The sequence below is a fragment of the Condylura cristata genome, unplaced genomic scaffold, assembly GCF_000260355.1.
Source record: "Condylura cristata isolate star-nosed mole 26May11 unplaced genomic scaffold, ConCri1.0 scaffold00015, whole genome shotgun sequence".
Taxonomy (NCBI): Eukaryota; Metazoa; Chordata; class Mammalia; order Eulipotyphla; family Talpidae; genus Condylura; species Condylura cristata.
The window spans coordinates 25,691,989-25,709,735 of NW_004567116.1; the positions used below are offsets into that span (position 1 = coordinate 25,691,989).

At 46.7% G+C, this 17,747-nt stretch overlaps 1 protein-coding gene across 2 annotated transcripts in view; it reads right to left on the minus strand.

The window, feature by feature from the left end:
• The window catches only part of NAV2 (neuron navigator 2), a 358,500-nt gene that overhangs the window by 193,450 nt on the left and 147,303 nt on the right, over nt 1–17,747 (minus strand). Inside the window, exons 5-6 of one of the 2 annotated variants that reach the window (XM_012725369.1) lie at nt 7,722–7,980; nt 3,166–3,234 (exon numbers count right to left, since the gene is read on the minus strand). In XM_012725369.1, the coding sequence (XP_012580823.1) occupies nt 3,166–3,234; nt 7,722–7,980 (328 nt within the window). The remainder of the gene's footprint in view (nt 1–3,165; nt 3,235–7,721; nt 7,981–17,747) is intronic. The other variant, XM_004682985.2, reaches the window with a different exon arrangement.

The window sequence follows — 17,747 nt, forward strand, 5'->3', positions numbered from 1 at the left end:
AGAACAGCAGTGGGAGGGGAGCATGGAAGTCACCCCCATGCTTCATACCCCGCATCATCTACAGCACCAGAAGGTTCCAGCGACTCCTTTGCCAGAGCCTCTTCACTCCTCAGATCACTCCATGTCCAAACATAGGTACAAAATGACAGCGGACACAGATGGGCTCTTTGAAACAAACAAGTTGCTTTTCTTTTTATAAAAACTAAGTGTAAGGGAAGGGGGGTACCAAGGAGACAGAAGAAATAGCTTACTGCTCTTGGAATCCTGGTCAATGACTCTAACATGTGCAAGGGGGATTCCTGCTCTCAAGCACATCCTGGCCCCCCAATCTGGATGTGAGGGCAGAAGAAAACCACTCTCCCCCAGAGATGCTCTTAGCCAGACCAGGTGATTAAATGCTAAATCCCTCATCTCTGTGGCATCTGCTTTTCAGCAGCTGGGCAGAAAGGTCCAAAGAGCGAGGTCCACTGCCTCTTCTCCCCCAGTGGGTCCTGTGGAGACTAACTCTGCGGCACTACTATCTGGTCCGGTAGCCTCACCTGGCCCAGGTGAACCCAAACACCAGCACTGACATACCTGCCAGGCCTGACACCCTGATCACGGCCAGGTTAAAGGACTGGAATTTTTTAATCCATGTGACACTGTGTGGGAGGGAGGCCTACTCTATTTTACTAGTAAGGAAACACGGGCTTGGAGAAATTAAATTCCCAGGTGGCACAGGAAGTGATGAAGATGGGTATTTCACTAAGGTTTGAGTCAGCTGAAGGAGCTACTTTGTCTCCTGCAGACAGAATAACCCAAGCACTTAAGGCTCATCAGGGATGCCAGGGGCAACAGCGGTCAAAGGCAGAAATTTCACAGAAATCTTTTATTGCTATCACAAACACCCTTCACAAGACCCTTCCCACATTCAAATTCCTGCTCAATATCTCTGGTGCCTCGTAAGGTGTTTGGTGCAGGCAGGTGTTCAAAGTTTGCACTGGACTAAGAGACCTATTTCCAGAGCTGTGGGAGAGGTATCTGACAGAGCCAGAGGGGTAGGGCTGTTTCTTTTGGCAACTGGACTCTACTGCTACACTCCAGTGGTGCTGGATCAGCTAAATGCTTATCAGGATTGTGCTCAAGTCTGGGGGTGGGGGAGTGGTGGGGAGAGAAAACAAGGAGGAGTATTAGGCAAATACCGAAACAAAGAACATCCCTTCACTAGCTTCATCAGAGACAAATGCAGCCCAAAGAAACTGCAGGTGAGGTGTATGACCTTGGAAGGAACACAGACCTTGGTTTGGGCCAGCTTGGAAGCCTGGAGTTCGCACACCCTTGGGGCATGAGCAGATAGACCCTCATCCTCAGTTCTTCCTCTCTTTCAATTGCCTCCCAACCGCTGCCTCCCCCTACCATCTGGGACTGATAACAAATCTTTCACACAGTGGGCATGTGCTTCCAATTAGATCTTTTCCCAGCTAGCTCCTGGTTTCTTTATCTTCCAGCACTGAGCACATCCTGGGAACAAATGCTAGATTCAGGTTCCCTCCAAGCTCACACTCTCCTTTCCTTTTTTCTGTATGGACATCTGCATGGCACGCAGAAACCAGAATGCCCAATCTGGGCCTCACTGTATTTGTCAGAGGAAGCATTCACTCCTTGCATGGGAGTGATCCCCGGAATTCATGTATTGTACCCCCACTCCCCAGCATGACAGTATACAGGGACGGTGCTTTGGGGAGGTAATTTGGTCATGAAGGTAGAGTCGTCATAATGGGACTGGGGGTGTGGAGCTCACTTTCCCTCCCACCACTGCCCCATCATGTGAGAAGATGGAAGAACACAGACTTCTGGAAAAGAGGAAGACAGTTCTCACCTCACCACGCTGGCACCCTGACCTTGGGCGTCCTGATCTCCAGAGCTTGCTAAATAAATTTCTGTTGTTTGAGTCACTCCAGCTAAGGTGACTTGTGCCGTAAGATCTGCGCTACAAGAAGCAGTGACAAATGCAGTCTCCCTCCTATCCCTCTAAACCAAGTAACAAGCTGAGGACACAGAGAAGTATATGCCCTGTGTGGCTTCTCTGCCCACCAGCCAGATCCTGATTTGGGTCTCCCCATGTGTAGCTTTCTAGAAAAGCAAATTCTAAATGATTAGCAAAGACACCGAGAGCCTAAGAGAGTGGGTCAGCAAGATGCTCAGTATGTATTTGTTACAAGAATACAGATGAAAATGCAGTGTGGGTATCCCTTTAGCTTTAAGGGACGTGCTCATGAAAAGTAAATACTAGTCATGTTGAAGAGGAGATCTGACCCCAGCACCCGCCTCCATTAGGTCCCATGAGGCTGTCACAAGGACAACCGAGGGATAGGTCCAGGGTAATGGTGGAATACCCTGCTTTAAAAAGCAGTCTCAGCAAACATATACACGCCAAAATTCAGAGGGGAGAAGAGGCACATGATCATTCAGTGAGAGGGAGGGTGAGTTATAGATGAGTTGGGCTCACCTCCTAGTTTTTTTTTCATTTTCTGTGTGATGTTGGGTAACTTACCAAATTGGGTAACTTCCTAAATGTTGGTTTCTTCACCTATAAAGTGGGGATAATAAAATGACCTACTGCAAAAAGTCTGATGTGTTAAATATGATAATGCATCAAAGTGAAACATAGCAAGTATTCAATAAATGGTAGCCTCAGATACCTTGCTGCTTTGTCTCATCTGGCCAGTTGGATTCACGCTTCAGATCTTTATAACTCAAGAGAACGTCAATCCTACATTAGTAATTTCAGGAACAAAAAGCACAACCACATAAACGAGGTGCAGGTGAGGAAGGATGGAGTCAGGCCAAGGCAGGGAGCCAAACTCACCATGAAACCACTAAAAAAAAAGCATCTAGAAACTCACCTCTCCTTAAATCAGAATGAATTCTGATGACTGAATAATCAAATTCAAAATCTCTCTCTCTCTCTCTCTCTCTCACACACACACACACACACAGAGAGAGTTTCAAAAATCCCACAGCCACTCTCAGAACTCCCCAACACTAGATCATTAGCCAAAGTGTGTATTTTCTCGAGCTGCAAACATGAAAGGGTGAGAGGGAACAAAAGGAAGCTTAGGTCGAGCAAAGGGAGCCACGCATCAGGTAGAAACCATGCTTTGCAGGACACAGACAAGGTCTAACCTAGAGATCTTTTTCTGACCCAGAGTGAAGCGGATGATTTTGCTTTGAGATGAATCCTTGAATGATGCACTGCATGATGGGAAAGAAAAAAGTGGGAAAGGTGAATGAGTAGGGGGAGAGGACATTAGACACAGCATATCACAGAAGTCTTATGACAAGAGAAGCCTGGTTTTCCCTCTGCCCAAACTTCCACCAAATGCAGCATGATTTTACATATTTGATCATTTCCAAATTGGTGAAACTGTTATTAAGATGAGCTTAGAGGCCTTCCAGTGGTGCAATGGGTTACAGCGCAGCACTGCAAAGTGAGCCACAGCTGCCTCAGCAAAAGTTCCATCCCCAGCCAGGGAGCTGACCCACAGGGTACAGCCGACCTCTCCGGTCTCTCCCACTGCTCCACTCATCAATGTATTTCAGTGGCTCCACCTGTTCTGCTCCCCACTCTGTCTCTGGTGAATCCACTCACTGCCCCTGCACCACTGGCCTGTATCCAAGCTCTGTATGCATACATAAATAAATCTTAAAAAAAAAAAAAAAAAGATGACCTTAAAATTTTCGAAGTTTTCTTTCTTTTCAGCTACCAGTCACTGTCTGGGTCTCTTCCACTAGGAGACATTGAAGCAGGGGCCTCTGACAAGGAAACATCCTATAGACCTCTCTAATTTTGTCAATGCTTTTATTGTTCATCACTGTTCTACCAAGATGCTTTTCAGATGTATGTGCCAAATATGCCATAAAGTGGACCCAAAACAACAGAATAAATGTCTCCAAGTGTTGCTGGTCTTTGGCCTTCTTGCTTTCAATGTTATAAAAATGGTCATTTAAAGTATTTTGAGCTTGGTAAGTTCTGGGCTTTGGAGCATAAATTTGTACATTTGAAGAATCTCGGTTGGCTTAGTTGAAGAAAAAATTAAATGTATTTACTGCCTTCTGAACGCAGTCTTTCCTGAAAGCAATCTTTTTCTTGTATCTGTACATCTTATACCATATTCAAAGAGGGATCTGAGAAATGCAACCCGGTGTCACTAGATTTAGCAAGTAAAAGAGGAAATGGGGGGAGGGGTTAATAAAGCAATTGATTTTCTTCATTTTTCCTAAACAGCAGAATATTGGTAACTGTAAGGTAGACCCTGATGAAGCAGGAAGCAAGTCCTGGTGACTGTGCTCATTCCCTGCACGCCAGACTAGTGAGGCAATTCACCAGGTGAAACATGGGTTGAGTTTATCACACAGACGAATGAGAAGCACTAAGGTGGAAAGGTCAGAATGTGCCTCCAATTAGCTGTCATGGAAGAGCTGCTGATATTTTATGTCAAAGTCTCAAATCTCCCTTGCCAGCTTCCACTCTCCTGGATTAACCAACATCATGGAAAAGTCACCAAGCTTCGTATTTGCAATGGTTTGAAGTACACACTATACAGGCATGTTTCTCTAACAGAAGATCAGAACAAAACTGGCAATGGAGGGCTGCATCAGTATTTGACAGTGATAGTCAAGGACTCAAACCATTACTCTTGGCAAAGACAGATTTGAGGGATAACAGTACAGGGGGACTGAGCCAGTGACAGAGTTTTAGTATTCTTAAATTAAAAGCCAGAGTGTTAGCTTAGGATAGCATATCCCTTGACCTTGAGAAGATGACCTCTGGAACAACGTATGGGAAGATACAATGGATGAAACCAGTCATTTTCAAAAGTAACCCAGTCTGGACCAGATAAAGGCTAAGTGAGGGCATAAAGCAACTCCGAATGCTGGTCCACACCCCTGCATTGTGGGGTGAGGGGGCCACAGGATAGAGCTGGAATAAATGAATATAAAACTTGGCATAGGTGAATTTGGCTTTTCTTTAGGTAAAGCATTTATTAACGACAGGATGTGTTTCTTACTGAGAGATGGGCGTCCTCACTGGAACATCTGGTTCTCTAAGAAAACATACGCCTACCAGAGAAATGGATGCCCCAGGGTACTCCAGCGCAGTGATGAGCCCAGCATTTCTCAACACAAGCTCTCTGGAACCCTCAGCAGCAGAATGCTCTATACAATAAGTCCTAAGGCCAAGTTTGAGGAGTGCCTTCTAAACCCCTTCTGAAGATTCACACTGTCCACGTGCTCCTCTCCCAGGCTTCCTCCTCTCAACACCACCCTCTACCTCACTACTCAAGAAAAACATCTTGGTTCTGTGATTCCTGTCTCCCTCTCTCCAGACTCAAACTACCTAGAGTCCCAATGGTTGAACCTCTGAAATTTCCTGAAACAGGTTCCTCTCTGCTCTGACCCCACCACCTTGATTCAAGCCAGTCTCATCCACAGGACCACAAACGCCTCGACTGGGCTTCCACTCTTCCTTCCACTCTTACTCCTCTAGTCTTAGTCTCCAGAGTGAAATAAAAGTGTAAATCAAGTCTCTCTCCTTCTCAAGGAAGCCTTCATTGGCTTCCTGTCACCTTCAGAACAGAAAGCAAACTTTCTCCAGCCTATCCAGTACTGTACTCTGTGACAGCCTCATGTCACAGCTCTGCACCATGCTAGAGGTCACCTGTCAGGGTTCACCAAACATGCTACCTCAGTGTAAATATTGGGAGCCACTTTGCTTACGGGTTACCTTACCATTTCGCATCTCCCCTCACTCACAGAGCTCCATCCCCACTAGACTTCGCTCTGCTCCTCCAACCTCCCAAGCATACCCCTACCACAGGGCCTTTGCACCAGCAGTTCCTTCTGTGCTCCATACTTGAGTTTTGCCTGGTTTGCTCCTTGTTATTTCTTTTTTTTTTAATTTAATTTTCAATTTTTTCAATTTTATATATTTTTTGCATTATTCTTCATTTTGTACATTTTTTCCATCTCAGTTGTAACCCCTGTGAACTTCCTACCACCACTTCACCCATGTGCCATCATGCTATTTGTGGCAACCTGGATGAAACTGGCAAAGATCATGCTTACTGAAATAAGCCAGAAATAAAAAGAAAAATACTGGATGGTTTCACTACTTGTCGTTTCTATCTCCACTTTGGTGCCCTGTTCTCAGAGAAAACTTCCTATCAGACTAATTTCTCTGACTACTATTATCCTATTATAATTTTACTATCTTCTATTTTTCTTCCTGTTTATTTGCCTGCCACCTCCAGTATATTATAGAAAGAATGGTTCAGTCAGCCTAGAACAGGGCCTAGCATGCAGAAGACATTCAAACATCAATAAATAAATGAGGGTCTATTGTCTGATCAAAGGATCTGAAAAGGATCTGAGTAGACCTGCAATAAAACAACTTATGCCAAATTATTTCCCTTTTTTTTTCTGCAAAAACCCTTCCCCTCAAGGCACGGTCTGCACTCTGCAGACAGCAGTTTGGGAAATGATGTCCTGACCATTCAATCACCCAGATGACTTTGATCAGGAAACAGCCCCCTACTCAGGTGTGCTTCAGGGCAGTGTCTGGCTGCTTACTGCTAGTTTAGGCTCTGCAATCCCCAATTTCCATAATGTGACTTGGATATAATCAAGCCATTAGAGGATCTAATTTACATTACCTCACTGCTGCTCTTAACACCCTCACAGTCAGGAAATAGCACACCCCCTAGACAAAAAGCTGAAACCATTGATAAGGCAGATGCTGTTTAACATCCTCAATGCTATGACCAACTAATAAGGGTTGAAGGTTCATGAGAAGCCTGAAGATTATGAACACCAGCACAACTTCAGTGAAATCAAGTAGTCCACTTGACCAGTGACATTCAGGTTTGACAGCTAAAGGTTTATAGATTATTCAAAAAACAAAAACACTGAACTGTTCTCCAGAACTTTGTTACAAGTCAAAAACATTCTTGTTCCAAATTTTCTTTCCTCTCCCCACCCCATATTAAAATGAACAGTTTACAAAGTGATCTCTCCTAGAGCTCTTTAATGCGAGCCTTCCCACTATAAAATGTCTGTTTGTTGGTCACTCTATGGTTCCTTGGTAAATCCCAAAAGCAAGCATCACCTCTCTGGAAACACCAACCAGTTCCAGGCTCTAATTCTCCAAAGCAGAGAACCCCAGCTGACTCTACTACCCACTCTAAGGTCAGTAAGACCCAGCAGCAGCTAAACTAACTGCTCTCCTCAGGGGGCACTGCCCTCAGGGAACATGGCCTCCTATTTCTCTGCTAAGAACCACCTGCCACCTTTGGGTATTCTAGACTTCTCTAACAGAAAGGAAGGCATTTCTCGAGCTTCCACTAAGTGAGATTACCCTCAGGTATTAACACAGAACAGGCAAGAGAAGTGTGAAGTCTATTTTAGGGTTTGTTTATTGCATATGTGTGTCTGTGTCACAGGCTAGAATTAGGGCAGGCACAGCTCATTAGCTGTGGCTGCTGGTGATTCTGACCTGGGAGAGCACATATCCCTGCCAGGCACGGAGAGGGGCCTCCTGCACATGCTCCTCCCCCACTGATTCCCCACCCTTCTCAACACTGAAGAAGCTCAAGGATAGGCATGTTCAGTATAGGCTAGAATTCGGTCGGTGGCCAACGGAGGCCTGAGCAAGAGAATTCTCAATTGGCAAGGAACCACACCTGGACTGCATTTCAACTTGTGCTTTTGACTGCTGATGAGGCGCTGGCTGGTGAGGCTGGCACGGTGCTTGGGGAGTGGCTGGCACCTGTTGCTGAAGAGTGCCAGGCTGGCACTGGGAGGGGGCCCCGGCCGCCTGGGACACAGCAGGCTGCAGCGGTGAGGAGAGATGCTGCTTTGGGGGCTGTTGCTGCTGCTGTTTGTACCGGGAGAGGCTGAAGAAGAGGCCTAGAATGGCCTTGAGGTTTCCATTCCTGATTTCTGCAAGACAAAAAAAAAATTCTTGTCAGATAGGATGGCTTTTCTTGAGCACTGCCTCCTACTCCCCTCCAATGGGCTGTCTCAGCCCTCACATGAGTTTAATTCCTGTAGGATATGACAGATTTCCTGAACACTTAATTGGTATCACAGTCAATTAAAATCAGGCCTAAACCACAAAGAAATTAGCTTATCCTCCCCGCTGGGAGAAACGAGGATACACGAGACAAGTAGCAACTGGATGGATGTCTGGCAAGTGCCAGGAGGAAATTGGGAGTTAAGGGCACAGAGAAAAAGTCAGAGTCCCGAGCAAGACAGAGCTTGCTCGAGAGGCAAAGGCAGTGATCTGGGGACCAGGGCGCGTCTGGCACCAGGGGAGACGCGGGTCTTCAGGGGCTCTGCCAAGTCCCTGTTCTATGCTTCAAGTCGCCCAGCTGTGCCAAGTCAGAAATCCTCGCACTGTGTTCCCTGGTCATCCTTCTCTCCTCTCTCATCCGCCGGAGAAATAACTCTTACTTTGGGCTGGGTGTGGGGATTGCTTGTAGAACTTGCTTCCATAAAGAACTCACAGAACTTCTCGGATATTAAAAGAAATTAGAGCACAGTGGGGACAAGAACAGTTTTATTCCAGATGGAGTTTTTAGATGTTAAAATGCATTTGCCTCAAGGCATGCATGAAGAGGTACAGAGAAGGAATAAAACATTTATTCACAGGCAAAGCCAATAGATCTCAGGGGTGTTTCTCCTGGGCAATCCCTCCCTGTATGCAGTTCTTTTAATACCAGATGTGACGGCCAGGGTATAAACTGACCCAGGGGGTGAAGGAAAGGGCCACCCAGCCGGAGCGCCCCTCTCCCCAGAAGGAAGAACCCTGGGGATCCTTCTTTCTTTGCTCTGACTGGAGGATAATTTTCTTTTTCCAAACTGGCCAAGGAGATTATAGGGAGTAGGGTCCAAGAAAGGACAACCTCCCGGTGTGGGTAATGCACACCTCCAGGATGACCCTGGGCTGGAAAGAGGCTGCTGATATGGGAACACAAGTTTCCGGCAAAGACCTGTTGAGAGGCAGAAGGTTTGAATGGGGTTCTTTCAGAAACAAGCCCCATTCTGGGAGGGAGGAGAGGCAGCCTGCCAGCTCCAGGACTGTGATCTGATTAGGCCAGGCTGGATTACTTCCTGTCGCTGCAGCGTCTCTCTCCAGGCTCTGTAGCAACTGACAACACAAACTAGAAGTCAACCTTAAATGCTACTTTTGGAACTAGTAGATTCCGATCCCGGGAAAAGACTGACAGGAAACCCAAGTCGTGAGTTCCAGTCTTTACCACTTAGTCGCTGTGCAACCTTGGGCATGTCACTGAATTGTCTGGCACAACTTGCCTCATCACAAAGTTGGTTTGCAGAGCAAATGAGAGCAGGTATGTGAAAGCACGATGTAAACACTGAAGTCCTTCTCTGCTTGTTGTTTTATGAGGACCGAGTCCCCAGACTCCTGTATGAGATTCCCAAACAGCTCCAAGCGCCATCCTGCCAAAATGGTTTTTGCTATGATGAACTTATAATTTATCATGCAAGCCAGGATTCTTTTCAAAATGCAAAGGAGGAGCTTTTAATTACATCAGGAAGCCAGGGTTGACCTGGACAAATGAAGATGTTTATTAGCCACTGTGTGAAATGCAGGCAGCAGAGAAACTGTCCAGCTTCTTTGGGCAGTTTAGCTTTAATCCTTCAGCTCTGCTTCCTTCTCGATCCTAAGGAAACCACAGGGGAAGCATACATCTATCTCTGTTTCTTTTAGGCTTCCAAATGTTCTCGGGGGTGCATTAGGACGCAGAATATGAGGCTTGGAGAAATGATTTAGTTGGCTCCTCATTTTACCATTGAGGAAATGGAGAGAGTGACACATCTGTGGTCACCCAGGTAGTTGGTTAGTGTTGAGTGTTAGGGATGCAATCAACAGGTAATGCTGGTGACCACCTGCTTAGAAACTTGGGGAAAAAGTTTCCCCACAAGAATCAAATGTACAGGAGGGGAGAAGAAGAGCTAATCACAGGAAAAGATGAAATATATATAAGGTTCATTTTTAGTGTCTTTTACAGGTGTCATCAGGTTATATAGCTTATAATAACAAGAACTACGACTAATTAGTATGTATACAATTCAGGTCTCTGATGTACAATATCCCTGAATTCCTCTCTTACAGAAAGAGGCCCAGAGTTTGTCTTCTCCAAGGTAGTAAATGCTAGAGTTGGGATTTGAATCTAGGTTTTTCTGACTCAAACCCAGACTTTTGCTTATGAGTATGAGCTTTCTTAAAAGCACACCAGATAATCTTGTACTTATTCAACTAGCTGGGGCATATAGAAATATTCTTTATTCTTTTATTATGGAATGTGTGAAATATTCCTTGACACACACACACAAATACATAGATAGATATTGATTAATATTTATCAAGGAATATTATATATATATGTTTATATACATAATGTGCATATATATTATATATAATCACACAAGCAGAACAAAGAAGGGAAGACTTGTAATTCCATAGACATATACCCAGAAGCCCAATAATTGTCCACTGCAAAAAATAAGGCGGCAGCCAAAGTCGGATGCAGACTAGCAGAGCCAGATTTGTCAGACTCTCTAATTACTTAATCATTAAACAACTGTTTGTAACTACTCATTTCATCGTTTCCTAAAACACTGCTAAATGCACTTTCTCTAAAGTGGTAGCATTTTTATTATAAATGGCATTGTTTTTGGAGCCAAGAAGACCTGGGTTGAATCACTATAGTTCATCTATGGTGGAGGGTAAGTGAATTGCTCAGGCTTTACGCATGCCATTGGCCTTTGTGGCTATCACCTAGGGCCTTATATGCAGGAGGCGCTTGAGACCCTGGGCATGGGGCACGCACGCCTGATGGCGGATGCCTGCAGTGTGGTGTGAGCATGCGCAGTGCGCGCAACTGTGCCTGGAGGCTGAGGCTAAGAGGTCGGTGACTCACAGAATGGTTAGGGTGGAATCAACAGCAGGATGAGTGACTGGAGAGACAGGACAATGCGACGGCACCAGAGAAAGCCCAGAGGAAGAAATGAGTAAAGACTTCACTGGGGCTGGGGGGCCTGACCCACACAATGGTGTAGAAAGAACATTAAAGCCTGAAAATTCCACTGATGGTTCCGGGTCTCTCCTTCATCCATCTGCCCAAACTACTGGAGAAACTGCCCTGTGCCTTGCTGGCACAACAATAGACTTTGAATGTCTACAGGATTCAAATCCCCTGAGCCTCAGCCTCGTTTTAAAATATGGGTACTCCCTGCTACACCTTTCCCGCAGGGCTGCCATGAGAATTAAGTGCCAATTCAATGAGAAGATGAGTGCAAAGCACCTAGGACATCGCCTCATTCTGTTCTACTTTTGGGTCAGAAAATGTGGCCATTTAATTTGCAGCCTCCTCAGAACTCACTACTGGGCTCTCACCTACGGGGAGACTTTGACGGTACCCACTCCCCCTTCTCATGTCCTCTCTAACACGGTCACAGGCACCAAGCCATCAATTCTGCATCTCATTTTGGGCTTTGTTTCTTTAAGCAACTTTATTGTCTTGTAATTTACATCCATAAAATTCACTGATTTTTAAATAAATTCTGGTAGTGGAATATTTCTGTTAGCTTTGAAAGGATTTCTTGCATTCATCCAGTCACTTCCCAAACCTGCTCTGAGTCAACCTCTAATCTACCTGTTGTTTCTATAGATTTGCCTACCCCAGACATGTCATATAAATGGAATCATGCAATGCAAAGTCTTTGCATCTGGCTTCTTCAAAGTTCATCCATGTCAGGGCATCTCTCATTAGTTTGCTTCTATGTATTACTCAGGTATTGGAGTAAGACTCCATTCCCATGGATATAGCATATTTTGTTTATCCACTTGCCAGTCCCATTTTCTTTTCAGCACACAAGAATTCAGGAGTGGTGGATGCTCTTTTCAGAGTTGGAAGCCACACAGTTTATGCCACGGGTGGTCTCTAGTCGAGTTTCAAAAATAGATACAATTGTGTGCTTTCCATATTTCCAAATGGCATTTGTCTGGTGTGTGCCATGAGACCTGGTAGACACACTCCCCAGGCAGTCTAAAACAAAATCCACAGCCCACAGAAATGTTTCCCTCATGAAAAAGCAAAGGTTTTCAAAAAAAATCATTTCAGATCTGGATCCAAGATCCTCACCCTCTTGATTTCCAGAGAAGGGGAGAAAACAGACCTAGAAAGAAACAACTACACCAAGGAGATACCAAGCACGAGGACCCTGTTCTCCCTTCGCCTGTGGACACTTCTGTGCAAGCTGAAGTACAAGCTACACGCCATGTTTCAGTTTCCATTAGAATCACGATTGCCTGGCCTCTTTGTTTTGGGGATTCTTCTTGAACTCTCTGTTCCCATTGACTGGTAAAAGCTAGTCAATGATACTGTAGAAAATGTCAGACAGGAAGGCTAAATTTTCTTTCAACATTATTAAAGAGAAACCTTAAACGTGGCTTACGAAGGCATGAGCATCAAAATAATCTAATACAAAGAAAACTTTCTGTAGCAAAGAAGGGATTCAGCGCCAAAGGGCAGGCTGCCTCAGACCACAGAGTTGCAGAATTCCTTCTCGACTCCCTACCCCACGGCGGTGTGAGGCTCACCGGCTGACTGTGGGTTCTGCTGCATTACTCGTCCAGACGAGCCGGCTGCATGACCCATATTCAGCACACAGCTCCCCACCCTCTCCTCAGCCCTATGGGGCTGCTCACATGCTTGTCAATGACTCCTCCCAGAACAAGAAACTGCAGGTCCTTCTGGTGAAGGACAGGAACTCCAACCACTGCGGAACTCTGGTGGGATGGGTAGAAGGAAATGGAAACAGTCCACCTGCTGCTTTTACCCTCATACTCCAGAAAGACCTCCTGCATACAGCTCGGGATGAAAGGAGGCGCAAGGTCAGCATGGGGGTCTTTGGCCAGATGAGTAGCAAACTGGGTCTAGGTCTAAGGTAATAAATCAGCAACTGATTCCCTTCCAGAGATAGCTAGAAGGCTCTTCCTGCGCCTCTGTCTCTCTGATCCGCAAGACTGGCAAGAGGTATTTCTTTGCCCTCATCATATTACTTATGTCTCATCTTCTGTCTAGATTTCCCTTCATTTCCTTTTTTGTCAGGTGAATGCCTACTCATCCCATAAAACCCAGGGGAAATATCACCTCTGTGAAACCGTCCCCCTGACTTCCCCAGGCAGAGCTGATCAGTTGCCTTTCCTTGGGCACCATTGGATTCTTGATAAACCGCAAACATGGTTCTCCTGTTAATTGAGATTAAGGCTAGTGTGTACAAATGAGATTCACTATGTATCCCAGTCTATCGCACCAGGCCTGGCATATAGGCTGTGCCCCGCAAATATTTGCTGAGCTAAATAAGATACTCCCAGAACTCCACTTCTCCATTATGGGAAGATGGGCTCAGGGCCAGGTAGGACAAACTCCAGGTGTTCTCAAAAACTCCCAGGGGTCGAGGCCTTCCTCCCTCCTAGGGACAAGTTTACAGATGATTGTGACAGGTGGAGAGTGTCAGGGAGGGGTAGGAGGGATCTTGAAAAGCACTCACGGCCAGGTGAGGCCCCAGCTCACAGGACTCTGGCAAGTCTCCAAGAGCAAAAGGATGGGCCCAGCCTTCGGGCACAGAGACGGGGTGGGAGGCCTAGTCCAGAGAAACTGCCCCACACCACAGCCTCCCCCTGGAGTTCCCCGGGGTCTGCAGACCTCACTGCCTGTGTGCAGGAACACAAGCTCCTGCAGCGCTCTGGGAGGCAGGTCAGGGCAGCGCCTGGGCTGCTCGAGCTTCAAGGACAGGTGCACGAAGTCCCGCATTTAGTCACTGGGAAAGGGTGGGGCTGAAGCTATGGGGCTTTCCACCGCTGATGTTTTCATCAGAGGAGGAGCCTCGGGGCACTCAGTCATCTTCAAAAGGAAAACAAAAAGCATTAAAACGACATTATTTTTCCATACACTCTAATGCTTTTCTGGTAGTTATGCCACTGGTTAACAGTGTGGGTAGGAGGTGGTGCTGTGAGAGGTCGGAAATACCAGGCTTTCGAATCAGCAGATGTGAACAGCTTAGCCACTCACCTGATGGGCTTCTCTTTTCCCATGTGAAATTTAACCTTTGGGGGCCTCAGTTTACTCTTTGTATGAGAGGGCAAATGTGAATACTCATCTCAAGAGCTTGCTGGGGAAATCAAATAAGACAGAAATGTGCACAGACAGCACTTAGCAAAGTTGGCTGTCACAAAATGGTTTCTCTTCTTTTAACCTAATAGTGAGGTACATTCCTTGTAACCCTGCGAGTAGGGTCCAGCTGAGGAGGTGAGTGCCCTTGTTTACATAGGTTCATTTTGCTGGCAAAGGCTGGGGCCAGTCGCTTTCCAACAAGACAGTACCAGTTCAGAGTCTTGTCACCAAACACCATCATCGCCACCATCCCCTACTTCCCAAAGCCAGTGTGAGAAGATTTAGGTAGGAATGTCATGCAGATAAGAATGATCACAAAGACAGCCTACTTCCTCCCCTCGCCAAGCGGCAAGGAAGTGGGGACTCCAACATAGTAGGTCAGGGCAGTGGAAGCTCCACGCGCATTACTGCAGGCAGGGTGCTGGCAGCCTAGCCCCAAACTGGACATCTGCCAGGGGGACTTGAAGATGTGCTTTCTGGTCACCTGAAAGTGGGGAAAGAGCTGGAGAGAGATGCTGGGGTCAGGGATTTCCAGGTGACAGGGGGCCTGTTCTACCAGCTACAAGGACAAGAGGGAGCCCCCACATTCCTGCTGGTTCTATGGCAGGGGTTGGAGGGACCATGAGACTGAATTTTAGTCTTACCTGGACCACCTTAGTGGGGGAGGGGGACTAGCAAGGGCCTGAATCAGGGGGATGAGACATGCACGCTACCAGTTGGGGTAAGCTGAGAGAGTTTCACCACACACTCCCATGGGACCGAGAGCCCCATCCACCGATAGGAGGATGGCAACGTTTCAGCCAGCAAAATTCTGCCTTTTCTAAATCACCTCAACTCTGGAGGTCCAGGAACAAGGGAAGAGAAGGGAAGGAAGTCAGTGGGCATGCCCCTGTCTTTCCTCAATCTTCTGCTACTTCCATGTGGGGGGGAAAGAGCTTTCAGTAGAGTTTCTGGATGAATTTTAAAACAACACTGACTCCTAAGTATTGACATAAAACTGTCCTCATCACTGAGCATGACTGAAGAGCTACGGGTTGTAGCATAGTAACAGTGAGAGAGTGTCGATCCAGCAGAAAAGACTGGCAGTGGAGGAGGGGCATGAGCCCCTTCATCGCTGCACCCTAAGAGTTGACACCTCAACCCCTGGTTACAAACACTCTTATATGCTTGGAGACCCACAAAGGCCACTTCCCAACACTGGCAGGAACTGACTGGCTCTTTGCAGGATATGCCGTCCTGGGCAGCTATGCCTTCTGAGCCAACATTCCAGGCAACAAATTGTTCAAGGTCTTTTCTGACTGCCTGGATGTGGCATGCCTAGATTTTGCCCATCTGCTTCCCCCAAAACACCATGAATACGAGTTCTCAAGTCATATGCCAAGTTTGAAATCCTGGCTCTGCCACTCGCTAGCTACAGATCTTGGAGATGTCAAGCATTCTCTCTTTATTATTTTTTTTCCTTTTATTCTTACTGAAGGAGCTTTGGCTGACAGCATGGTATGTAACTCAGAGGCACAGGGTCACACCCTTCAGCTGTATGTTACCACACCACAGTCACCACTGAGGCACAGAAAGTTCTCCGCCACAGCCCACCGTGCCCCTTTCCCAGTTTGCTCTCCTCCCTCTTCCCCTGCAGTGGCCGCAAATCTACAGTCAGGTTTCTAGGGTTTATTATTAGTTTGGTTTTACCCGACTTCGTTTCTTTACTCCATATTCTACATATAAGTGCCACCACCTGGTATTTGTCTTTCTGTCTTATTTCTCTCTGCATAACCTCTCCATCCACAACCTCTTTAAGCCAGCGTCTCCTCATGTATAAACCCAGGATACTATAAATCCAACTTCAGGGCCCTCCCTGGTAGCGCAGCAGGTTAAAGCACAACACTAAGAAGCTTAAGCTGATTCTGCATGAGTTCGATCCCCGCCTGTCCCGGAGGAGATCCACATGGCGCAGCAGACCTCTCCTGACCCGCCCGCTGCTCCCCTCAGCAGTGTACTTCATTGATCTGCCTATTCTGCTCCCCACTCTGTCTCTGGTGAATCCTCTCACCCTCCGCATCTCTGGCCTGTACCCCAATTCTGCATGAATAAATAAATAAATCTTTAAAAAAAAATTCCAACTTCAATCATGAGAGCTGGAGCTGATACACATAAAAGCCTTAAAAGCACAGTTGGCTTGATTCACGCAACAAGTGTTTATTGAGAAGATGCTCTATATCTGAAGGTATAGAGAGGAAGAGATGGAGATGTGGATAATAAACGAGGTGGAAAGCAGGACAACGGGAAGATGGCCAGGAGTCAGCTCAGGCCACAGGGGATGAAGCTAACCTCCAGAGTCTACATCCCCTTGAGCCCTTTCTGCTAAACATGACTCTGTAAAACATTCCTGCTGACTCTCTGCCAGAGGCACAGTTCTGAGGGCTCCAATCACTCCCCGAGACTAGAAGGAGCATGTGCCAGCCACCTGCCAGCCAGCACAAGAACTCTCCAGGGGAAGAAATAAGCTGTTTCTCACAATGGGAACTGGCATCTCTCTACCTGTCCATGGAAACAACCTTCCCCACCCTCCCTCCTACACTGCAATGTACATGCCACATGTCATTCAGCCCGGATTTCAACCCCATGAAGGACTCACACCCCGAAGCAAGGCACCCCAACAATTGCCTTCTTCTCAGAGCTGGAATTAGAGCTGGTCCCTGGAAAGCTGCTTCTGAAAACTCTGGAAACAGTGCCATGGCGCCTGACCTGGGACAGGCCTAGCACCTTCAAGGTCCCACTTGGGGAAGCCAATAGTCCCACCCAGAGACAACATGCTCCCAGGCACCAGCAGGGGCCACCTGCCCCAGTACTGGAAGAAACGACAGTTCAGCCACAGAGCCAGGGAAACCCAGTAATGAGACCACAGCAGAACAAAGGCAGCGAACAGGTACTGACAGGAACCCATCGATGTGTAGATTTACCTGTTCGTGGGGCTGCTTCCTTCCTCACTGCTTCCCCTCCCTTCCACCCTGACCACAGCTGTCAATGCCAAAGGGCATGTTTTTAAAAAGCGACCCTGCAAGGGAGAGGTGGTGCCATCTGAAGCCAAAACTACTTTACCTGTTCTGGGAAAGCTGGAGGCAGGTGCTGGCTAATGAGTTTGGGAGGATGCGGGGCAGAACGGCTGCTTGTATTTAGGGACAGGAGAGTGAGACTTTCCAGGGCGAGAGGTTGCCTGAGGAGGCTGAGAATTCAAACCAGTCACCTTTAGACCAATACCTAATTGAATAGCAAATGCTCACTTGCTAACGAGACACAAATTTGAGCTAATTAAGACCTCCTCGTTGGCATCTTGTAAAGTAGCCTCTCTACTAAAACACGCATTTTTTTTTTTTAAAGCTGGGAAAAGGGTTTCTTGTTCTAATAAAAATAACAGAAAAGAATTAAGCATTTTCCCTGGAAGCGTATGATTTCAGTATGTTCTGTGGCTCTCTCTCCCTCGCGTTAGGCCTGGCTCAGCACTGC